Source organism: Silurus aristotelis (genome assembly GCF_946808225.1).
Source record: "Silurus aristotelis genome assembly, chromosome: 12".
Classification (NCBI taxonomy): domain Eukaryota; kingdom Metazoa; phylum Chordata; class Actinopteri; order Siluriformes; family Siluridae; genus Silurus; species Silurus aristotelis.
The window spans coordinates 22,722,277-22,748,963 of record NC_139585.1 but is presented as its reverse complement, the minus strand read 5'-3'; the positions used below and the strand labels follow the sequence as shown (position 1 = coordinate 22,748,963).

Here is a 26,687-nt window from a genome sequence, read left to right as displayed (position 1 = left end):
AAAAAGCTGGCTAATGATTTTATGATTTGTCTGCTCCAGTTGTTTATTCCTTAAGAAGTTAATTACAGTGTGACCTTTTCGCTTCTAATAATGAGTGGCCTTTGAGTTGTTACAGGCCACTGAGAGCCATCTGTCTGGACCATGTGAGGAGAAAAAAACTGCCATCGCTCTTGCTGTGTAAGGATATTTTATAAACTGTTCATAGAAACCTTATACACAAGGACCCTCTGGGAAAAAGTGAAAGAGAGAGTGTGGGCATTAGGCAACTTACTCTGTTTGAACCCTAGATAGGGTATTCGCTCAATAGGGGTCTTCCTCTCTTTCATGTACTTGTAGAGAGCCACTAGAAAGGCCTGCTCTTCGGCACGACATTCCTCCCCTGTCTCCTCCTTGCTCTTCTCTTCGGCCAATACCTTTTTGCAGCTGCTGCTCTTAGGTTTGGACACCACTGCCTTTGTTTCTGCTTTCACCTAGATGACGATGAGTAGTCAGAAGAAGAAGGAGAAGAGAATAGGATGAACAAAGTGCTTGTGGGTTTTTTTTTTTTAGAACGACGTGAGCACATTTGCTAATTGACTAGGCACTGATAACACGAAATTAAACTACTTCACATAAAGTGCTCTACTGAACTATGAAGAACTGTATACCCTAGCCAAAACAGTAGTAGAGTTATGATACACTATATGGACAAAAGTATTGGGACACCTGCCTTTTCCAGCCATATGTGGTTCTTCCCCAAACTTTTACTGCAATTGCACAGGAAGTAATTTGAAACGGTAACACTTCACTTAAACTAGGAGACCCAAACCTGTTCCAGCATGACCATGCTTCTGTGCACAAAGCCAGTTCCATAATGATAGTTTTACACTGCCCATAGCCCTAATATTTATACGTTGTACTTATTCAACAGCCCATGCACATTTTTCACAGCTTTAATATTATATGCTGTACATATATCTGCAATTATCTATCTATCTATCTATCTATCTATCTATCTATCTATCTATCTATCTATCTATCTATCTATCTATCTATCTATCTATCTATCTATCTATCTATCTATCTATCTATCTATCTATCTATTATAACAGCAAAATGAAATGCGAACAAGCAAATATGAATCTTATGGTTAGATGTCCACAAACTTTTGTTCATATATTGTATACAGGCTGTAATGTACATGAATATGTACTGCATGAGATGAAAATAGATGCGGTGAAATTGTTCACAACCAGCTTTTTGGTTTCCAAGCACCGGCGTGCTGGAGGTGGGTTTGTTGTGCATTGAGCCCACAGTCAGATCCCTTAGTGCCGCCTTCAGTCATGCAGTCACACTCGACAGTCAGCGATGGCCCACACATGTCTGCTTAGCCATCTGCTCCCGACAATCACACACGTTTATTTTCCAAAAAAGAGCTATCAAGGCTAGCTGGGTATGTGAATGAACAAACAAAAAAATAAACACAACAAAACAGTAGAAACTAGATCACCAGTGATACTGAATAAACACGGCCTGGAAAGCAAGGCCAAATGGAAAACAAAGGATTTTAAATGATCTGCTAGTGGAACTAAAAACTCTTCGGGGTGAATTATTTCAGATGTAAACTAGCTCATTTTGCTTTGGCTTATCTTGATCCTTACTTAATTCAAACAAATTGGAAAATCCCCTGTCTGGGCTGAATACTATAAAGAAATCAATATGTATCTCTGCTGATGTTCAACACAGAGCAGAGAGAAAAAAAATTATAAAACGCCGCAACGGATAATAACTCGTGTTTACGCTCTTAATTTCAGTACTAAAAGCATCCCTGGCATTGTTAACAAATAATTACACCATAAAAATATATACATCGACTACACAGCTACAACCGATTTATAATTCGTTTCCTTTATTTCTGCAACTTTAATTATGCAATGTGTCCCTGACACAGATTACATATGATGTATACACCATGTAGATACATTTCTTATGAGATTTTTGAGCATCTCATTCTACATCTAGTCTCCATTTCCTTTTACAATAATCTCCACTCTTCTGGGAAGATGTTCCACTAGATTTTCTTTTTAATTTGTGCTCATTCATCCAGTAAAGTTAGGAACTGGTGTAGGTGAGGTGAGGAGGCCTGGGGTGCAGTCAATGTTCCAAATCATCCCAGAGGTGTTTAATAGGGTTAAGGTCATAGCTCTATAACAGACCACTCAAGATCAGCCCATGTAAACCATATCTTTATGAAGCATTGTCAATCTTGGAACAGGTTCGGGTCTCCTCAGCCAAGTGAAGGGAACATTTAATGCATTGGAAAACATCCTACAATTATGTGCCTCCAACATCGTGCAAGCAGTTTAGGGAATGAACCCCATATAGATGGAAAAGTCAGGTGTCCCAATACTTTTTACATCAAAGCTACAGTTGATCATTAGAGGAATGACAGAATGATGGCACATTACACACGAATCCCACAAGCCTATTTTGTGCATTGATTTATTCATTGTCAGTGATCATTTCTAACAACACTGTATCCTAAAACAAACACAATAGCAGCAATATTAAAACCATCACCTTTACCAAACAGTGACTAACTATAAGAGAATGAACTCGACAAATGCAGGTTTTTCTTGTTTGAGTTTCACGATGACATTCTGGCGTCACACATGCCATAGGAAACTTTCCAGCATGCACATCTGAATTTATATCTATTTTCCGATATCCCTGGCCTGCGCTAACATACGCAGTATATAACTGAATACGAAAACATTACTTTTATTGAACGGATGTATCCTTAACCAATATAAATACTCATATAAACAGTTAGTGGAGTATTATTTTTCTGTTTGTTTGTTTGTTCGGCAGATGCATTAGGACTGGGTATTTGTGGGGTATGTAAAGCTCTATTGGACATTTCACTGAAACCCGTGATTGCCAGGTTTTAGCAAAAGACTTGGATCTAGCCCAGGGAATTGAAGCGGATAAAAAAAAAAATCGACTAATTTTCATTTTCAGAGTGCTGTAGTGTGCATTTAAGGTTTACAACATCTGCAAGACACAGATATTTTGCAAAGTTGCTGGCAACCTTGCTGGTGGGACAAAGTTGATTAACATGAGCACACCACTGCTTCAAAATAAAACCGCATTTGTATTTTACTTCCTCACAAGAAATGTACTTTCAAATACTGAGCTAGACCGGGGCTCTCTTGGTGAAAACTCCCCCCAGAAAACTCATTTACAGACCACGCCCACTTTAAAACCAGATACAAATATATTGAGCAAAGAACGGAAACAGATACAGGTAATAGCATTGTGTTACATCCTTAGTATATACATGGGCCAAAAAAAGAAGAATGAAGTGATGTCTCCTGTACTGGCAAAGGAAATGTACAGGAAAAGGCATGTGGGAACAAAAGTCAACGAAATAACGAGAGGAAAACAATCATGGCTGTTTTCTGAAGACTACACAGTGTGCTTTCATAAAATATTATTGAGTTCTAAAGAAACAGGAAACTACGGGATGCCAACTATGAGACACGAGGCTGAGGAGGCAGAAAGACTGACAGATAAGCATATATTGGTTCTCCTTATTGTTTAATGAGAGTGGTACCTTGCTGGGTGCCTTGGCCTCTACACTGGTAGGCTCTTTGGTGTTTCCACTCTGGGCTGGCGAATCTCTGCGCTGGCATATGGAGACTTTCTTCTTCCGGGGCCGGCCCTTTAAATTGGGTGCTATGAAAAGAGAGAGAGAGATGCTCAAAGTCCAGCAGCTCATGACAGTGATTAGTACAATCACTACAGGCGTCTGACACACCAGCCCTATAGTTACTATACAATCCTGACCAAAATAAAAGTGTGATAAGGGTCCGAACAGCGTGGTGCTTCTGGAAACGGGTTTATCAAGTTTGATTTTGTCTCCCAAGTATGAATTGAAAACCCATTTTCTATTTTTTTTTTTTTTTTACCACTGCATGTTCTTCATAATCTGTTGAAGTGTTATTATCGTTTTTGTCCCATGTCTTATTTCACGTATAAATATTCTAGCAATGTAAGCTGTGAAAGCAATACTAAGTTGTGATACAATAACTCTTGTAAGGCAGGTGTGTGTGTGTGCATGTGCTTTAGGGTTTGACAGTGTCTCAGACGGGATCTATTAAAGGCTTTACTTGCTAAGTGTTTTAGTCTATAGCCGAGTCTATAGCCGAAAGGATGCAGGCTTGGGGAAAAAAAGAAAAAAAAAAGTAACAGCATTTTTAACAGGAAAAAATAAATGGTTGACGATTTCGTTTTTCTGCAACGACATGAAGATGATGTCGGAGATCAAACATGACAGACTTTTTTTTTTCTTTCTTAAACACAAGCTCATACTCTTTCCTGAGCACTTGAGTTCAACTCGATGCAGCATTTAACATCTGATGATGATCAAATCCCAGCCAAGGTGTACGCCATGCCTAAGGCTATAGCCCTTTTGCCATTACAGAGAGGAGAGCTAAACAAATATCAGTCTAGAGAGAGAAAAAAACCAACCGCACTCCAATCAGCAAAGGGCAACTCTGTGTCTTTCTCTGTTTTATTTTTCTGGCCCCCCTATTCAAATCTCCATTCTGCACTTTTCCTGTATAATTTCTTAGCAGTGAGCAGCAGGGGGTGGAGGGATGGAGGGGGAAGAAAAACAGCAGCTGAAATTAAACCTTTTCTTACAAGAATAAACATTTATATAAGGGCTTTTATTGTCACCTTGGCAACAGGCGAGACTGTTTCGCTTCAAGCAGTCCATGTGACAAACACATTTGCTCAGGCATCAAGTCCAGCTCCTGCTGAGCTCTCCGCTGAGTTAATGGGGACGTTTGGGAAAGCGCAGTGATTCGTTCCCGAATATCAAATATCACCCAATGTACATACGTCGTTATCCCTTGAGGTTGAGGTATTCTCAAGAGTTTGCAATTATTCTCGCCATTATTCGAATGCCAGTCCTGTTAGTAATGCGGTGCATTAGTGGTTTCTTTTTTTTGGAGCATGTTTTGTCTTTGAGAGTTACTCAGTACCTGTGTATACTTAAAAAAATGGGACAAATTATAATATTGTGTTTACAGTATATAAGGTATATAGGGGGGGCAGAAGGGGTGCCGGGTGGTCACAAAAAAGAGGCATGGAGGCATCCCATGATTGACAACAAACATCTGTCCCCTTTCCTCACTGCCTTAAATCTGACTGTGACTGAGTAATGCAGACTCAGATAGAAAGAGGGAGAGAGAGAGGAAGTCAGAAAGAAAGAAAGAAAGAAAGAAAGAAAGAAAGAAAGAAAGAAAGAAAGAAAGAAAGAAAGAAAGAAAGAAAGAAAGAAGGAGAATATTTTTTTTTTACATTTCCTCCTCTCCCAATGTTTTATTATTTACACATCAAAACACCGCTGGCTTCCCCACAACTGTTGCGTTCGTAGTTGTTCCCTTGTATTATTGACTTTCCTCTGGACCGACAAAACAGCTGTCCTCCTATTTTACTCCCTTGGGCACCCAACACTGGGTCTGCAGAACTGTGTCAGTGGGCTGCATTGAGAATGCGGAGAACAGTGACGCTGGCGATGAGAAAGGCACGACCCCGACACTCTCGGTTACATCATGCTCCTCTCCTAATTGACAGATGTCAGAAACGTCACAGGCTCATTACTGTGACTAGATTACCTGCCTGTGGCATTCAGACTGGGTAATATTATCCATTTGGAAGACTGCACGTCTTTGTTGCTTTCCATACACAGATAGACGGACCTAAATATAGATAGCAATGGGAACAGACAGACACGCTGTAAATATACAGTGATAATGAAAAGCAGTACATGTACGAAACTCTTGGAAGAGCTCTCAGTTTATTCTACAAGGACAAGCATCTGAAGAATTGGATGCAAAATGGTAGAATGATAGGCATGCAAATGACTGAATTATTCAAACCGGCTGTAGACATGAGCAAATCAGCAGTCTAAAACAAGACTGTAGTGGAGTGGATATAGTCACCTCGCTATTGATGATTTTCACTCATTCTATCTTCATTGATGTTCGTCATGTTAACCGGTAACTGCTTCATTCTGATCAGTGTTGCGATAAATCCAGAAAAAGTTGAACTATTATTAACAGGAATGTAAAGAAAGACACCAAGACCACCACTATTACTTTTACCACTACTACTACTATTAATACTAATAATAATACTACTACCACTGTCAGTACTACTACTGCTACTACACCCATATGCATATTATATCACTTCTTTACTACCGTACAAACTATTTCCATGCTGTTTTTGCACATCGTTTTTTTGACTGCTGCTATTGCTTTTTTGCACAAACCATTTGGTTTACATTTTGTTTGATTACAACGTTCACTCCCGTACCCGGTTCTCTTTTACACACCGGACTGTGTAACATACAGCAGGTTTACTGGCGGCGCTATTTTGTTTTTCCGGTGTATTTGTCCTACACTGTCTTGTGTTGTCTTGCGCTGTCTTGTGTTGTCTGTCTTGTACTGTTTGCACCAGGTTGCACTCGATGCACTTTATGTGGGGAGGACCCACATAAACCCTAGTCCCTAGTGTTTTCTGTTATGTAGCTTTAAGTTGTCTATGTAGCAGCAGGGTTCTGGAGGAACGTTGTTTCATTTCACTGGGTACTGCGTCAGCTATATATGGTTGAAATGACCAAAATGAAATATAATAAAATAAAATAAAATAGAAATGAATAAAAGCTATTCGACTTGACTGGACCACTACCAGTACTACTACAACTGCTATTAATACTAATAATAATACTGATACTAATAATGCTACCCCTACTACCACCACCAATACTATTATAACTACTACTACTACTTAAAAAAAAAAAATAATACCACTATTACTACTACTACCATTGCTATTACTACTACTAATACCAATAATGTCCTGTTAATAATAACACTGATACTGCATGACAATAACAACAATCAAGATCAAGTGAGTAGGAACAATACTAATACATCTGTCTATTTACTGTTGTAATTACGATCGTCATTATATTGCAGTTTTAGGTTCATTTATTATGTTATTAATATATGAATGATTCTAATAGTCACAATTATTATTACAGTAATAATAAAAAAAATTATAATAAGTGTTTCTTGGTTTATTTATTATAATAATAAAAATAATTAATATTAATAAATAATAATAATAATTAGTATTACTATTATTATTAGTATTAGTAGTAGTATTAGTAGTAATATCAATAAATGGGGGGAGTGGTGGCTTCAGCGGTTAAGGCGCTGGGTTGCCGATCGGAAGGTCTGGGGTTCAAGCCCCGGTATCGCCAGGCTGCCACTCTTGGGCCCTTGAGCAAGGCCCTTAACCCTCTATGCTCCAGGGGTCCCTTACGAGGGAAATATCAAGGTCAGTGACGTCGGAGCGACGCGGGGCCGCCTTCCCGTGGGCTCACCACCTGCAGGAGGGACTGTAAGGGACGGTGCTGTGAGGATTGGGCAGCAGTCGAAGGCCGGGGCCTGCTTAGACTGCTGCTCCCGCGACCCGGATTACGGATAAGCGGGAGAAAATGACATGACATGATGACATCAATAAATGCATTTATTTTTAAAAAATTATTCAGTATTAAATTTAAATGTGATATTAATAATAATAATAATAATAATAATAATAATAATAATAATAGTTATTGTTAGTAGTAATCCTTTATATTATTACTCATTTTTCTTCTTATAGTCAATAATAAAAAGCACCCACTCAGCAATAGGATGTATTTTCAGGCCCGGACCTATTCGCACTAGAGTGATATGTTCACGGAGGATGCACGAAGAACCTCTGCAAGTCTCTCAGGATACAGGCATTTGCCAAACACTGGAAATATAAATGTCAGTGTAAATATGTATGTATAACACGCATGTAACGTACAAGATATATATCGCACGTTTCCCATAGACTGCGATCCTGTCGAAATGCTTAAACGCTCCATATCCATCTGTTGCTCATTGGTCACTGAGGATTTACGGGTTTAGTCTACGAAAGGTTGTTTGAACATTGTTGCTATAACAGGTTGTTTGAACGGTGTGCTGGGGTCGAGGCTGTAATCAAGGGACCCCTCTGCCTTTTCCTCCGAATCCACTGAGGAGCACTACAAGGCTTTCCGTGGATCAAATATCTGTGCGTGCATGCCTGTGGCCGTGTTTGTTCCTTGAAATATGTTCGAAAAGCATCTGTGGATTCTCCTGCCAAAGATTTGGGACGAGCCGTTTGAAGCTTGAGGGACGTCGCAGAGGGAACCGAATTAAATGCATCGCCTTACAATGTTACTCAACAATCCACCCCCCACACCCCCACCCCTTTTAACACATTACCACAGAGTGACAAAAAAAAACCCCTTGTCATCTCCCCTTACTATGAGTCTAAACTCATCTTAATCCTTCACGTTCACTACAGCCTTCTTGAATAGCAACCTGACCCATAATATCTTCATCTAAATACAGTGTATTGCAAAGAACTGCTTTATTACCAACTTCCTGTCTCGCTTGTATTTCCATTTGGGTCTGGGGGAACATCTCACAGATTCGTTCTTAAAACGCAAGTCGCATACGAAAACGCTGCGTCTACAATCGATGCACGCCCGCTCTGACAACTTCATTTATATTGCGGCGAAGCATCGCTGTGTTTTTATTTTTCTATCCGCCAATTTGTCCTCATTATTCTGGAGAACAATTAATTAAAGAGCGCTGCCAAATGGCAATGCAAAATAGCCGATATTTCATTTTAATAACGAGCTTGAGGAGTCGTGTCAGGGCCGCGTCTCATTTGTGATCGTACACACTGTTAGTAACGAGAGAGCTGCAGACAGACGATCTGATTTGATGCATGTGAGCTTAAATCCTTTAAAGCCAAACCGAATGTGATCAGCTTTCTGCCGGGATTCTATGCCATTTTGGATAACAAACAAACAAACAAAACCATTACAAATATGGCTTTAACCAGTTCCACTACAGAGCTTATACAGGATCCTTAGACATATTTCAGCTGACATGATTACCATACTTGATCTCTACCTAAAATAATCCAGTGTGACACTGCTTCTCTCTTTCACATCTTTTTTCTGTTCTCACTTTAGCACGAGCCTTGAGAATTAAAACTCTGAGTCTGGTTTCTATTTAAAAATGGGAATTACGCCTTTATGCCAAATGACAATTTGGACATACGAACCATATTTGATTTGGAAACAAACAGCTCTAAGCCTTCGCCCAAATCATCAGCCTCATCATCCTCATCACAGCCCATTGATTCGATTCGTAATACCATGACTACGTTCTCCCAATCCCACACCGAGCGAGACGCATTAAACGTATATAAACATGACAGAAACATTCATATCAATGTGCTCGGGAAAGCGAGGAGTGGTCCGTCACTTCAGATCTATCCACATATCACACGGCTCGCCATCTGTAAGCGAAACAGGAGGAAATTAATCTCCACCTATTCCCTCCTTCTACCCCCCCGATTTAATTCTATCGTCTTCTTTTTAGCTCCCTCCTCCCTTTACTCTCTCTCTTTCTCTGTCTGATTTAATACGAGGCTATACAGCAGATGGCGGTGTGAGGCACAGAAGGAGCAAAAACACACACGATTAATAAATGATATCGACCTCGCTAAATAATGCCATGCGCTGATAAATCCCCATCTGAAACGGCAACTGTTCCACCTTTTAATCTCGGAGGACGTCGAGGGGAGTCAGCATGAGTCCACCTCGCAACGTCTACTGCTTTGCAATGCAAACGTGAGGGGACGAGCAATGTCAGCGTGCCAATGATGTGCTCTCCAAGGTCAGATACTTAGATGCTAATTTGAGAGACTATATATCCCACACACACTGTCTCTGAAATACATACATATATTTATATATGTGCGATTATATATACAGTATATATATATATATACACACACACACACACACACACACACACACACTCTCACACACACACACACACACACACACACACACACTAGGGGTGTTGATCGATTAAATGCCATAATTGCGATTAAACACACGATCGTCATGAGTTAACTCGTGATTAATCGCAACTTAATCGCACATTTTCATCTGTTCTAAATGTACCTTGAATTAAAATTCTTACTTTTTAATACACTGATAAACATTAGCATTGACAAATATGGATACTTTATGTTTGTATGTTTATTATTAGTGAAAACAGACTCAAAACAAAGCATGAAGACACAACGTTCTTGTTAATGATTTAAAGTAATTATGTCATTTTAAATTACGTCTCATCAGGACACCAAACGGAACGTTTGCTATGTTTCCACACGGACGGTTTTAATTGCCAGATGTGTGCATCATGGCGGATTTCGGCGCTTGATTTGACACTTGGCGCGTCAGTAAAACAAATGTTTAGTGATTCTAAATTATTATTTGGTGTATTTTTACTTTTTTTATTATATAAAACATTTTTGTTGCGTTGCAGGTTGTAATTTCACCTGTTTTATCTTTCTTTTTTCATATTTTCAATAAAAAGGGTGAAACAGAAATGCACAGTGCATTAATTAGTGCAGTTAAAATGAATTTACGCTACTGCGTTAAGTTTGTATTATATTGTTTGAATTGGCACAAATTACATTGAATAAATAAATGGAAAAATTTAATTAAATAGTTTATATTTGTTGGACCCCATTTGCGTAATACAGATGTTTATTTATAAGTGTGTATTTATGTGTGTGTGTTTTACATTTAATATTAAATTTTCTAAAGACATGTTCTACTTAACTGCTACTTATGTCTTCATTCCTTCCATCCTTCATTCATTTACTCCCCCGATATGAGGAATTGTCAGGATTTTCTCTTTTAAAAAGAAATTCTTAAAGCTGGACATAAAATGCTAAAGATTCCATATCGCTAGCGTTAGCCGGTAGCCACTTCCTGGTAAGCAGCTAACGCTAGCTCTATGGATTCTTTAGCGTTTCCATGCATGAGCAAAACAAATCATATTTCCGGTAGCCACAGTGACACTGCGCTAACTCTAGTTTCTTTTTACACCCCTGGCATTGTTGTAAATGAAACGGTCCGCCGCTTAATACGTTTCTGAAGGAACTATGTTCCGCACGTACAACAAGGATTGCACACGTGCACCGAACTGAACGCCCTGTAACGGAAAACTTCGGTACGAATTTGTGTACTGTTACACGTAGCCCTGATATATACATTACACAGGAAACAGAAGTGAGAAGTTCATCTCATGAGTCCTCTGGTCCTCTGGCTGTTTGTTCGTTAATCCCAAATCAGTTTTCTGGTCCAAATCTTGACATTATTGTTACAATAACTATAGGAGTCATGTGACAAAAGAACTAATGACACGAACAAGAAGATGAGAAATGATCTACTCATTCTGTTTATCATAATTTGTCCTCCGCCGCATTGTCACATTTTCATTATTGGAACTACAGTCAGAGTTGGTGTGTGTAGACGTGTTGGAGAATCTGCTTATTGAAAATGTAACATTTCATTAGATTTCTGATCAAAACAACGAAATAAACAAAATGAAAAAAAGATTTGTTGTATTTTTTTGGGGGGGAAAATGATGCGTCAGCTGTAACTCACGCTGCAGCCTGCCTCAAATGCTGGGTGACAGATATCGCTTTCAAAATGGATACAAAAAAAAATAAATGAATGCAACATGACTAATCCAATTATCAATATGGCTTCATCCTGTTCCATAAAAGCAGTCGGATTTATAGCCCGGATTTCAGATGCTGTTTACTCGTGTGTGATTGAATGCTGTATGATCGAGATAACACAATCTTGTGTGACTCATGTTCTCGCCTTTTCACATGTCCACATTTATTCTAGGAAGTCTACACTAGTAATGAAAAGGATAATCGCACGTTATATTAGGAAAATCAAAAACGTGGCTCATTTCAGGATTTTTACGAGCCTCGGCTCTGATATTAGAAAGAGGAGACATGGGAATAAGCAGCAGCCTTGCTGCGGACTTGCCTTGAATTATTTATAGCTGTCATGTTACAGAAGTTATCTCTTTGACAGCCAGTTGCCCTCTAGCGCCACTCAGAGGTATTACTCTCAGCAATATTGCCCACACACACACACACACACACACACACAGACTTGTCTCCACTGTATGACAAATAACCCAATATTTTAATGCCTAATAACTTCTGTATTCCTATACAAAGATAATTTATTAAATTGTTGATAGATAATTAATTATTTATTTGCTTATTTATTTATTTTTTACACAAAACATATACACTCACAGCCTTCTAAAAGAGCCCCGTGTCATTTTATTTCCCTCATGCACTTTCTCGCTTTCCCCTGATCGATCTATATGTGCTTTGTGCTGTAGTGTTTATGGGAAGGGGGAGGAGCTGAGTGCTTCTGTATACAAAAAAAAGAGAGAGAAAAAAAAAAAGGTCTGCCTCAAAAGCATAATAAATTTCAAAAAATCCATTCTATTGCAATATTGCAGATCCGAGTTTATCTAAGGCAGCTGCGAAACCCTTGTACGATATTTAAAACTGACATTTTCTGGTGTTTAAAAATAAAATACTTCCATAGACATAAATATAGGAAGTGAGCTTATAATTATGGCTATGTGTTTGTGTGTCGGGGATTTTGTTTTTATATCCTCGCAGGGACCAGATGTACTCACAAGGACATTTTATTGGCTCTCTTTAAAACTTTTTTTTCCTATTGTTTAGAGTAGCGTTTGGTGTACAGTAGGTCTAGACGTAGCTTAATTATTAGTGATTATAAATGTGTGTGTATATGTGTGTGTATGTTGGGGAGGAGGAGGGTTTTAAATGAAACAATTCACACACACAGAACACACTAAGACGAATCCCCCATGAATCAGCCCTCGTTCAATAAGAACTAAGTCTCTGTCTTATCTAAAAGGCCAATGAGACTGAAGCCTTTAAAGTGTGCATTAACGTGAGACATTGCGCTTGCCCCTGGCACACTGCGGGCTCCTGTGCGTTGGCACGGTGCCCAAGCGTGGGTTGGGCGCAATTTACAGATTTACCGAGGGGCGGATTAAGAAAATTTGTCGCTGAAGCTACACCACCTATGCATCATCCATAGGTGAGCTCTTTTGCCTGCTGGGGGCGTGTTCATGGAGTGAGTGTAATAACAACCAGGCCAGGTCCGCATTAATCTCATTTACCGTCTTCACCCTCTTCTATCCTCTCTCAGCTATAATTCCAAATAAAGATGCTAATACACATCTTGCCATCTGTGTTGACATTAAATGTCTTGGATGTTTAACACACGCTCGAATGTACAGCAGAGACGGAACACAAGATACGGTAATTATCCGGAGAGAGCTAATTACATCGAAACTAATCGAAACCAAACGAATCAATTCTGATTAATAAAGGAACAGATATTAAAAAAAGGTGAACGTACAATTCGTAAGACACGCTCAATTAAAATCGAAACGAGGACCTGTGAGATATAAAGTGCTCGGTGTGGAATAACCTGCGCCGAGAACCATCGCTGTGTACTGCTGTAAATTCATCCGAATAAACTGTGCAGTGTATATATGGGAAACGCCAAGCGCACGCTTGCATCAGATTTGCTGATGCAACCGTGTTAGCAACGGCCAGCGCCGTGGAGTGAAACGACAGCATATGCCACAGACAGCTAAGTAAACCTCGAGAGCTTGTGTTTTCATCTAGGATAATGTGTGGGCGGAAATATACATGCGCTGTATTTTAATTTTTTTCACTCGGAACAAATCCTGTGGTTTCACAGCAAATCACTGCAATCGTTGCCGTTTGTTCGTTTTTGGTAGTAGTGCATTTTGTCATATTGTTAGATTGGGAAGTAACATAACGCTAAAAAAAAAATAAAAAAATCACATTCCAATGTGGAAACGAGTGCATAATGACTTCTTCATAGGATATCCGTCAAGACTGATATTTTCCAGAGCTGACATGGAATTCATGGTTCTACCACCAGCTCCGGAATAACGCTGAACTGTGGGATTTCTCATTTGGATTTTGCTGATGATGCAAACAAAGTTGTCTCTCTCTTTTTTTTTTTTTTTTTTTTTTAATAAATTGTAAAAAAGCCTATTACAATTGACAATTGATATAACAAAAGTTGTGTACATATAAATATATATTTACATTTATATATATTTTTTTTGCTTTGAGCAAACAGAATTTCTGAGATACTCCACAGTGACCGATTGTCCTGTTAGAGTGGGGGTTGATATGGACAGGTTACAAATGACATATAGAAAACTGAGCTGATTTTCATACACACATACATACACACACACACACACACACACACACACATATGCAAGTCTGAGATTGTGAGATGAGTTAAACAGATGTAAAGCGTTTTCCGAAAAAGTCAATGAATATGTTCACATGTAATTCTGGATTTCTGATGAGATGTAATCATCAGAGTCTAATACGATGCTTAATAAGAGTTCATTAATACGAGATTAGGACACTTCGGATTGCTCTAATGTGTGCTTTTGTTAGCGTAAAAAATAGCTGGAGCACAAACGAGGCTATAAATGCCTTAGGCACCCAGCAGAGTGACCATGCAGACTGCATAAAAGCCTGACTTCTTCCACATGGAAGGAGTTTTTTTTCTCCCCATTTAACCATGAATAAGAACCTAAAGCCATTAACTATTCTGTTTACATCCATCCAATTTGGGTTGTCACTCTTAGAAGAATGGCAGGAGCAAAAGTGTGTGGGGAGGGTGAAAGCTCGTGCAAGAGGGAGAGACAGCGAGAGAGAGAGAGAGAGAGAGAGAGAGAGAGAGAGCGCAAAAGAGAGGCTGAATATAACTAGGGCTGTTTGTTCACTCCTGCTGACATAATGTGAATTCCACGGTGACTACGATTACCAGGGAGATATAAAAGATCTTCTGCCTGCCCCTCAAACTTTTGATTTCTGCTGAATATAATTACGCGTCCCAGCATGTGATCTTTGTCAAAAGCAGGGCGATTCACAAACCTTCGGTTCTGGAGTGCCGATCGTTTTCATCGAGCCGTAAACAAGGGCAGTCTCCCTGTATAAATGCGCCGCGGCCATACGGGTGCAGAACGTCTCCTGTTTACGTGTCGCGCCGCCCATTCTGTGGTGACACGAATGTGCTAATCCTGACCTTTAAACCTTTTCGGCACTTCAAAGCCAGATGAAGCCGGAGAAAAAGGAAAGAAGGAGGGGGAGAGTATAAAAAGAGGAGGAGCCTGCTCTTATCTGCATGTATGATATGAGACGGTTGGCCTGAGGCCAGGTTCTAATCAACACGTAGCCGGCTGCACGCTCCGTTCCGCAGGATCCCCATGACAACCCGGCTACCGGCGGCGTGTGCATATTTACCAGAAACTTAATATAACTTTGAAGTCAGCGCCCCCTGTTAAAGGAACGCTGCTTGAAAAGGCTGAATAGGATCGTTCGGACCTACGAAATCATTTGTTCTCTCTGTGTGAGCTCTTATGAATGTTCTTCTCAGGAATGAAGGCATACTGATTTTTATTTATTTTTTTTTTAAACACCATCTAAACCATGAGATAATTCCATTCACTTTGACTCGTGACCTTTTCAGGAATGGCTACACAGCCGTATTTAAAGTCTGGGGAAAGCACTTAAAAGCCTTTGGTATATAACTATATAAATAAATATTTATTCCTTAAAGTCGAGGGCTCACACGCGCTCTTTTGTACAATGTTAGCATAGCACTAAGGCCCAGGCAGGGAGCCATGGCTACAAATCCTGCCCTAGTTTCTCGACAAGGCTTGCTGGTTGGAATCGTGCCCACTAATGCCATTCCACATCCTGGCTGATAATAAGCCAAGCAGTTCTGAATGCCAGCTCCGGCCCCTCCTCTCCCTGAACTGCCAACTGAATGATTCATGATTCATGACTCCTTTTCTTCGACCCGCCCCCTTTTTTCTCCTCGTCTCCGGCTCCCCTCCCTTTTCTGCTCCAGCGCTCGCGAACAGGATCGTTTGCATATCACTGGCGAAATCTGAATCAGCGACTTTCACTCTCTGGCTGGATCGCTGGGTCAACAGCGTGGACCTGCCGTGGGCTCGCGAGGCACGGGAGACTCCGTTCGCCTCGTAGGCAAAGCAACTAGGACCGGGTGGGCTGTGGCGGACGACGGGCGTATTTGCATCGCTCAGGGTTGTTTTTTTTGCAGGCACAGAAATTAAACGCACCGAATTTGTCTAATGGTCTGCGAACGAACAATTGCAGTCAACGTCGAATATCCTTCTACTTCAAACAAGGGCAGCGTTCGAACGCAACCCACTTCTTTTATATTCCTGTACTCGGCCTCCATTCACACAGCAGAGCTGCATCTTTTATTAATACTTACAAAGAAGGCAAATATGCTGTTCCAGGAAGAAGTAATTAAACAACTCAAAGAACTATTGTTCGCTTGCTGCTCATTCATTCCATTGGGGAAAAAAAAAAGAGAGAGAGAGAACGCACTCCACATTCTCACAACAAAAAAACGTGCACCATCTCAGTGGGTAGCAACCCCTGCTATATTAAAGCCATACATCAAAAGAGCATAATATAGCAGCCTGCACTTTAAGTTCGACATAAACTGCAAAACTGGTTTCTGTCTTTAAATTCAGATTTGGGAAAAAAATTTTAAAATAAAGATCAGTGTTTCTGCTAGGATCTGCCATCCAAAGCCTCTCTTTAAAAGCCTCCAGGGATATGAACTCATCTCTTATAATTATATGATTATGTGTAACAATGCAGAGATACAATATACAGCGATGGTGTGGCTTCTACACGGCTGCTGGAGATGAACAGAGAAAAGACTGAGCGAATAGAAGTCAGTGACAGGGAGACAAATCATTTGTATTCAGCTCACAGAGAATAATGTAGTTACTTGGCAGTGATAAACCAACTTGTAAAGTGTATTCTTGTGGAAAAAGCCTGCCGGAGTCTCAGAGAGAGGGAGGGAGAAGGAGGGAGAGTGAGACAGAGAAAGAGAGAGAGAAAAAAATATGTCACAAGGTCTTGAAAGTGACCTTTAAAAATGACTAAAGTATGGAAAGCTGTTAAATAATAGTTTGTCACAAAAGGAAAAAAAAAAAAGGGAGAGTATTTAATCGACGGAGCGGCAATGACGCCACTGTCACGGGAGGGTATTATCCCGAGGGGGTAAGTAAAGGGGGTGGGGTGGTATAAAACATATGAACAAGTTGAATCTTTAAACCAAAGAAAAACTTAACTAAGCAGCTACCGAGCATAGCGTTGTTTTCCTCCACCTTGAGCCTGCTGTTCAGAAAACACAGCAGTTGGTTGATTCGCTGCTGTCTCTGTTACTATAATTTCTCAATGCCGTTCTACCTCGTTCTATTCGGAAAGCATATAAGCGGCATACGAAGGGAAAAAAAAAATGCCGGGGGAGAAAAAAAATAGAACGGGACGCGATTCAAGCGCTAATCGCTTCCATCAACGCCGTCTCATTTGGACCGTTCTTTCTCCACGCGAGCTTCTTGTGTTTGTAATTATTCTGTACATGCTTTTCAAATGACCTTGTTGAAATGGCAAGAGAGTCTCTGCACGCTTACATCCACAGGATGATGTATGATTCTGGCTCCCGCTCCTGTGCGCGTGATGGCTGGGGAGACACAATGCGGCATAATTGTTTAACTGAAGCGGCGTCTATTAACGCTGTGATTGTACGGTTCTTCATAAAAAGCCATTCTTCACGTCATGAATGGCAATGCCCCGAGTGGATCCGCTGCTTCTAATACGTATCTTTCTGATTGATATCAAATGCATACAATATACAATAGAAATATAAACACGTGAGAGCAAATTGCAAGGTTGGAGCACTGCTATTCAGAATAAACACCCCCCCCACACCCTTTTTTTTAATTTCCCAAGCAGCCAGAAGTGCTTGGCATAATGGCAGTTAATTACAGTGAAACACAACACGGCCTGAACGTGTCTCTTGGGTGACTGAGATGTCAATGTGGTATGCAAAGCGAAGCTCGTATGAAACCTAAAGCCTGAGAGAACGGAGAGAAGCCATGTCTTTGGCAACTGTATCTGCACCTGGCGCAGCGTTGGCATCGAGAGTTTTTTCCGGCAGGACCAAACATGGCGTCCATCGCTTAGTGCGTGCGTAACGCTGGAGGTGCTCTCTTGTTTCCTATAATGCACATCTGTACAAGGAACCATAATTACTTTCAGGAGACATACATCATGTGGCAGAGGGCATTGTCTCTCGATAATAATGGAAGGAGAATACAAATTATGTGTTATTTGTAACTCCAGACATCGACCTTTTCTCTCTTTTAAAAATTTTTTACTTTATTTGGAGAATCAAATGGGAGAAAGACAGAATTTGTACAAAAGACGGAGTGTAATCAATGTGACATATGAACTCATATTGACTTGCAAAGTGTCTCGTTGTCGGCATCAGCTCGGTATCAGTGAGAACATTTGCATAATGGTAATGCGAGCTTTCAAGGAGAACGTGCCCATATATTTTAAATAGCAGGAGGCTGATGCACATAAAAACAAAAAAAGCACCATTAGTCATTGAGTTATATAGGTCGAAGGTTTGTAGGCACCTGACTATTAGATTTGTATGCTTTTTATCTCATTCCACATTTAGTTAAACAAAAAAAACTTCCACTCTTCTGGGAAGATGTTCCACTAGACTTTGGAGTGTGCTTGTGGAGATTTGTGCTCATTCAGCCACTTAGTAAAGTCAGATACTGATGTACGTGAGGTATGGAGGCCTGGGGTTCAGTCAATGTTCACATTTATCCTAAAGGCGTTCAATAGGGTTGGGGTCAGAACTCTAAAGCAGGCCACTCGAGAACTTTCACTCCAACGATATCTTGATGGAGCTGGCTTTGTGCACCGGAGCAGTGTCATGCTAGAACAGGTTTGGGTCTCGTATGTTGAAACGAATGTAAAATGTTATGCTTTATATCCAAACACATCCTGTACAATTTTATGCTTCTTTATGGTGACAATTAGGAGAAGAACCACATATAGCTGAAGCTGTCAGATGTCCTAATACTTTTGTCCATATAGTGTATCAGTAATTGTCCTGAGAGAATGATATTTGATCAGGAAAGTTAAATATAGACTTAATTGAGTCATTTTAATTAGATTTTTATTTGAGTGGTCATGTTTTATCTGTTATAGCTCAGTCAGTGGCCTTCACTGATATCGACACCCATTGTGATGAATGACTAAGGGAATTTGGCCTATGTGTTACCTCATATTTATACCCCTGTGAACCAGGAAGTCATGGTTAAACAATTGATTGTTCCAAGTCACCCAGTAATAAAGTAATAAGATACATAAATGTGTAGAGTAAAAAATATGAATGGGAAAATTCTTCAAATATATTTTACTCATATGAACTCATAGTGCTGCCTGTAATTGTACCACACATTGGTTGATATCCACAAGAGTATTTTTGTGAATTGTACAAAACAAAATAGAAAAATTGTAAACAGTTTTTCACAGCCTTCTTCGCTCGTATTTACCAAGAGTACCAATATCAGCGCAGGGCAACGTTTTCATTACCACGAAAAATGTCTTTAAATAACCCAAATATTACTCGTCTTCTTAGTATCACGGCACTTCTTGTTCCAAACCGTAAATGCGTTTTGTCAAAGCTCCACATGTGCACTTGCTTTCTTTTTTTTGTTCTTTAGTTTACACGAAGGAAAACGCTGTGTGTAACTGTAGCGCATAATAAAAGGCCTATAAACGGATAAACAGGCTAAATCAAAGAGCACTTTGCTGTGAGAAACATTTATACACCTGTATCAAGACTGTAAGAGATAAACAGAAGTGAGGCTGCTATAAACGCTAGGATAGAGGATGTGAGTTTGTGTGTCTGTGGGAGGAGTATTGCGTTACACCGCAACAGTGCACATAAAAAAGTAGAAAAAAATTTAACTAGAAAGTGCTGTTAAACGATCTGGTCCGAAATGCTGACTCGGCTCTCCAGGCTGTATCTTACACAAGTCAGCTCACAGGTCATGGGGAATGTGGAAATGGTGAATGTGAATTTAGAGCACAAAGTACTCAAATAAGGAATGAACTGAAAAAGTGTAATATAATATCAGTAGACTAATAAACTTTGATTAGAAAACCAAAAGATGTTGGGGTGTACAGTAACTCAACTTTTATCCTTGTTGTTTTTCACTTGCCCTCCGACATTTTCTACCTGATTTGTTTGGGAGCGATTCCACAAAATATAAAGAAAATAGTCTAACTTAAAGGCAGCGTGACCCTGATCTGGATGACAAACGACTGAATTAACGTCATCAAACCAACACTTCGAAAATCCACAACTTTGACTTGGACCCCTATGAACAAATTGTTATTCTTGTCATTACTTTCTATTGGGAAGCAAGCTATTGGAACAAACTATTTTTACATTTATGGCATTTTAGTAGATCCTCTTATCCAAGCGACTTACAATTATCTCTCTTTACACCCATTGAGCAGGTGAGGGTTAAGGGCCTTGCTCATGGGCCCAGCACTGGCAGCTTTGTTTTGCTGAGATTTAAACTCATAACCTTCTAATCAGAAGTTTCATGTACAGTATTAACCACTGTGCTACCACTACTACTACTACTATTACAGACATTTGACCTTGCTGTCACCTTGACCTATTTGGATCAATTCCAAAGACTCAGTTCATGGACTGGTTACACTGTGGAAATTCAACAAACAGACAGACATATTCTCAGGAAGGACGACCCAAACAAATGCAGCCTTGTATCTGCTTTCTCTTCGTTCCCAATCATGTATGTATTCAGTTATGGCTCAAATGAAATATTACGCTGTAATAATGCATAGAATAATATATAGTATTCCAGACATTGACAGTGGCATAACAGATTGTAATAAAGCATGCCAGAACCTATTGGTTCATTCATTTCAAGTTCAAACCAACTCCAGTATTCGTATTATTACCTCAGTATTATTATTTATATTACCATATAAATAATAAAAAAAATACTTTTCTGTGAGTGTGTACTCAGGAAAAAATTAGCACGGGAACAGTTTGGTGTAAAATACCGCATACATAATAAATATACAGGCATGCCACACAAGTTTTCCCACTAGCATGTACAGCCACTTATAGAGCAAATTGACCTCCGTATTGATCTTTCGCGCTAAGCAGACAGAATTTCGAGTCGTGTGTTCGAAAACCGTATGAAAAGTAAATATAGCCCGGTCTGAATACTCAGAGTGTAAGAGTTTAAGCCTCGGTGGAAGGTTGGTATCGTGATCGTCCGTACCCGAATTTCTCTTTGACCTAGTTCGCTGAGGTGAAAGTGCTGGGAACACTAATGCGCTCGCTGTTCTTTGCCATGCATGGCTGAGCGAGTGTGCGCTCGGTGTGGGAAAGAGAGGAAAAAAGGTGGTGAGCGTCCCTGCTGTTAGTTAATGTACACCACAGTCGAGAGATCACATGAGGGGCTTTGACCTGCATGAGAGTGCACTGACCGATAATCCGGCTCAAAAGCTCAGGGCGACCGATCTTCATCTCTCAAAACTCTGTCGGTCCGTTTCACACTGTACGCGCTTAAACGTGCCAATAAATTAGCATTCCAGATCGTCTCGGGTGTTTGTAGTAATGCCGCATTTCATGCTTTCTGACAAAGACAAGTACACAGAATCCCAATTGGCTGACAGTTGCTAACAACGCAGCTGTCTGTTAATTCCTGATGCACTGTCGTCTCTGCGACATAACGTCGCACCACACCAGCAACACGTATCTGGAAAAAAAAAAAAAACGATTCTTCGGAATCAAGGGCTTTAAATACAAGCGTGAGTAATGGCCACATGCTCCTGTTCCTCTTTAGGCTGTATGCTCAAAAAAAAAAATAAATAAATAAAAATTCTGATTTTAAGAATATTACATAACTTAAGTATGAGTTATGCAAACAGGAAATCAACCCATCATTGCACTGGGGATAACAATATACAGGACCAAGCCAAGAGCTTTCAACTGTAATTTCCTGCTCAACCGAAATCAAGCAAGACAGTACGCTGTTGTTCTCCTGCGAATTAAAATGCACCACCCGCGAATATCTGTTTTTCCCCTTTTGTTGCAATTTTACAGAGTGGCTATAAAAAAAGTCCCTCAGTAAACGAGTCGCAGGGTAAACATTCTGGAAATGACTCTTTACAGCCGCCGACACCTGAATCCGGTTACATGCGGCGTTTAAGACCAACTGGCCTGTAATTACTTGGGAACAAGAATAATGAGAAAAAAACAAAAAAACAATTGAAGGGCAAAAATGAATAGAGAAACAGAAAGGAGGAGAAAGGAGACGAAGAGATCAGATTGGGATCTGTTTTAACTGGTGAAAGTGCAGTTATACTGTAGGCTGGCTGTACAGTCTGAAGGCCAAAAGAAGAAAGAAAGAAAGAAGAAAAAAATAGGTCTGTGTTATCCCAAATATCAAATTACAATTTCAAACGACTTCACATGGCCTGTGGCAACCTGGCATAATAACATCTTTAAACATGACACCATCTACCACCATCCTCTTGACTATTATGAGGCGGAAAATAAAAGCTTTTACTGGGGGCCAATTGTCTGACCAGCCCCCTGCATTCCTTTATGTATATGTGCATTTATTTCTCCTTAAAACATTTTTAAATCTTTTATCCCTCTATCGCTGTCATGCTGAATATATATCTATATAGATAGATATATAGATAGATGGTTCTGTTATAGTTATGATGGTTCTATTTATGATTTTTCCGTCGTAATATTACGATAACAATAGCAATACTGCCACAGTACAGTACTCTATAAACTATACATATAAAAATGTGTGTATTTTATACAGTATCTTACTGTAAATTGCTGTTTCGGTAAAATTTATTACCAATTTTATTAAATGATTAACAAATTACAGTATACTACTCTATACTGATCACCATTCTTTAAGACTCCTGGGTAAGTAAACCATATATATATATATATATATATATATATATATATATATATATATATATATATATATATATATATATATATATATATATATATAGTGAAGTCAGGTAAGTGAAATGCTTTAAGGTAAAAAAAAAAGTTATTCTACCACGAGGTTCTGTCTATAAAACCCAAACCCACAGTAGTTCTGTATTACAGAACAGACTCTGTGTCCTGAAAGGTTCCATTTTTTTTTTTTTTGGCATGCATTATTCATTTATCGTGTAAGAAGTCTGTCGGGGATATGCTTGCTTAAAAACCGAGCTCAATATTTCCTTTTCCCTGCACGACGTTCCGAATGTGTGCGCGTCATGCCGAGGTTTGTGCGGTTGCTTAATGACACTGGTGATCCTTCACGTTCAAGTGTGGAGTAGGAGAAGCAAAAAAAAAGAAAAGGTGACAAATTTGAGATGATGTGGTTCTGGAGCGAAAAAAATGTCGACTCCCCTTGCTCTTCCTGAGGAGTTATTGCCAGAAATGAGCTTTTGTAACGAAAAAAAAAAGGGAGCCAGCAGCGTAATTAGTCCAAATCGCAAAGGAGGACGCTAAAAATATCAGCGCAACCTCAAATGTCAAACCTGAGAGATAATCCATTCCAACAGGGCGGCCCTGAATTCATCTGCACGGCCCTGCTGGAACATTAAAACAACCAGTGGATTCATTATTAAGGTATCCTGGAGAAACAAATGGAAGCTGATGGCTCACGCTGGATGCTTGTTAGAGTTATTCAGCCTGACGTGATGCTCCTTTCTGTTTGGACGCTTCCGGACACGGGAGGCCGTTCTCTGCACGGCTGCTCGCTTTGACGTCCGCCTGATTGCGTTGATGTCACTCATAGCTTCGGGTTTTAATGGTAAATTAAGGAGGGCTGTTTAAGCGAGCAATATGCGTTTTCTTGTGCGTAGTTGTGCGTTCGTAGGGGAGGGGAGCGGGGGGGATCTCGGCACTTTAATAAAATGCTCCGTAGAACTCGCAGCTGTTGGACGTCCTCGCAGGCCTCCGAGCGGCGTCAGGAGAAAAAGAGCGGCAATTTGGTTTCAATTGGATGTGATGCATTGCACAACACTCGTGTGGAAAGTTCTAAAGAGGACTGTTTCACCATCAGGAGTCGGATCAGAATTTCTGAATGGGTTTTCTTTTTTGTTTTGTTTTTTTTACACAAGCTTCTAAATCAATCAGGCCCAACTGGAGAGCAAAGGAAAAAATCCCCACCATAATATACGAGTCCAAGTGTCCAAATTCATTGCAAATCCCTGCCTGAAACCTGACTGAGAGCAGGATTTGATTAAGGGAGAGCATGACATGGGGTAGAGGTTGATTCAATTGAGGTCGCTGTGCTCATCAGTGTAGCGTCTGTCAGTCGTATGAACTGAAATCATTTCACAAGATAACACTTAGCTGTAAACTGATAAAAAGTACTCAGTGCTGATAATAAAATAAAAAATTTAATTGTGTTGGATCATTTCAGCTGGCTAAAAAAAAAACTGATCAAATTTTGGGCTACAGCTATCGAATAATTTAGTAATTGAGTATTCTAACGATTATTCTAGTTTTTCTTAAATATGTACAAGAGAAAATATAAAACAGGTCTCTGACAATGTTATTTGTCTCCTTTTTAGAAAATTTTTTTAATTTTTTATCGCTAAAATTCCAAACAGGAACATCTGTGAAAACTGAACCCATTTAGTGCATTTAATTGACACATTATATCGAAATGTAAATAAAAATATATAAATAAAAAAAAATGAATAATAATAATAAAAAAAAAAAAATTTTAAATGTAAAAAAGAAAAAGGTAACCACACTGTACGGTGTTTTCTTTCTGTTTTAGTTTGAAATGATCCCAAACTTTGAAAACTTTTTATTTTATTTATTTGGTCTGATTCTTCCCCTCGCTATTTTTTCCCTGTTCCGGCAGTTTTTATTCTGCAGTGCTGTCTGTGTTTACCTGTAGAGTTTAGCGGGGGGTGCGTCAGTATTAATGGTCCGTGGGGAAACACAGTGCTCCGTATGTAGTTAAATAATTTGCTTCGATGCTTTTTTTAATTCGATTTACTTGAGTTACAAAAGGAATCATTTTAGCTCTAGATCAGACATCAAACTAAGGGGGTGTGATGTGATAAAACTATCCTACTGAAATACCTAAACACATTTTTTCCATAGTGACACTGAAACCCTGAGTCAAAACTTGGATGCCCACAAAAAAAAAAGAAAAAACAGTGCACAGAAGGAAAATAAAACATTTTATCATTTTTGAAGATCCATATCATCTTAAAAACATTTTCAAGGGAGAAAAATAGTAGTACACTAACTTCCAATTCCTTGCCTTTAATACAATTGATCACAATACCTGTGAATGATGGTATCAATAATTTATATGGTCAAATTGCCATCGATATTATATGACCATAACAGCATTATTGAAATATCGCCTTATTGCCTATATATTATATTGTAATTTTTGTCACTGTAAATGATGTGTAAGTAGCAGATTCAGGTGCTGATTTATGTATTAAAGTGCAAATACACACACACACACACACACACACACACACACACACACAAAAAACACATAACAATGAGAAAAAAACAATAACTGAATCATGGAGCAAGGAAACGTGTGTAAGTGATTGGTGACATGTAACTAAGTCATGTGACATGCATGAGCAAATGGGAGACGTCACCCTGTGGCTCTAGGCATGATTGTGAAGATGATATTAATCTGTCATAAAGGGCAGTATCAGTATAGCATAACAAAATTAGCAGTATCATGTCGTTATAAAGCTGTTACTGATATCACATCGTCATAACGTTGATGCTGATATAGCATCATTGCTGACAGTGATATTACATCATTGCTATGGTAATATTATAGGGTCATTGATAATATTGATTTTTATATTGTCATCACTGATATTCATATTATATCATATTGATGATATTATTATATACTCATTGTTATCGACCTTATATCATCATATCGTTGATATTATATCGCCATATCGCTAATATTATATTGTCATACCGCTGATATTATATCGTCATTGCTGATATCGATATTATATCGTCATATCGCTAATATTATTTCGTCATTGCTGATATCAACATTATATTGTCAGATCACTGATATTATATCGTCATTGCAGATATTGATCTTATGTTGTCATAATCACTGATTTTTTTGTCATTGCTGATATCGATTTATTGTCATATTGCTGATATTATATCATCATTTCTGATATCAATATAATATTTTCATATTGGTGATATTATATCGTCATTGCTGATATTGATATATCATCATATCACTGATATTTTAATGTCATTGCTGATATCGATATATTGTCATATCTCTGCTATTATATCGTCATTGCCGATATCGTTATATTGTCATATCGCTGATATTTTATCTGCATAGCTGATATCGATATATTGTCATATTGTCGATAATATATCGTCATTGCTGATATATAAATCTATCTATCTTGCCATTATATACTCATTGATAGCGATAGTTAACGATAAAATTATTGTATCATTTTTTTATATACTTTATTGATCCCACAGGAAAACTATTACATCTTCGCATATCACAGCGATGTAGCATGCCAGGATCAAAGAGCAGGGTTCGCCATGATACAGAACCCCTGATGCACAGGGG

At 39.2% G+C, this 26,687-nt stretch overlaps 1 protein-coding gene across 1 annotated transcript in view; it reads right to left on the bottom strand.

Moving 5' to 3' along the window:
* Positions 1-26,687, bottom strand: part of arid5b (AT-rich interaction domain 5B) — a 99,482-nt gene that overhangs the window by 28,135 nt on the left and 44,660 nt on the right. The window contains exons 5-6 of the mRNA XM_083556904.1: positions 3,596-3,717; positions 272-470 (exon numbers count right to left, since the gene is read on the bottom strand). Coding sequence (XP_083413030.1) covers positions 272-470; positions 3,596-3,717 — 321 coding nt within the window. The remainder of the gene's footprint in view (positions 1-271; positions 471-3,595; positions 3,718-26,687) is intronic.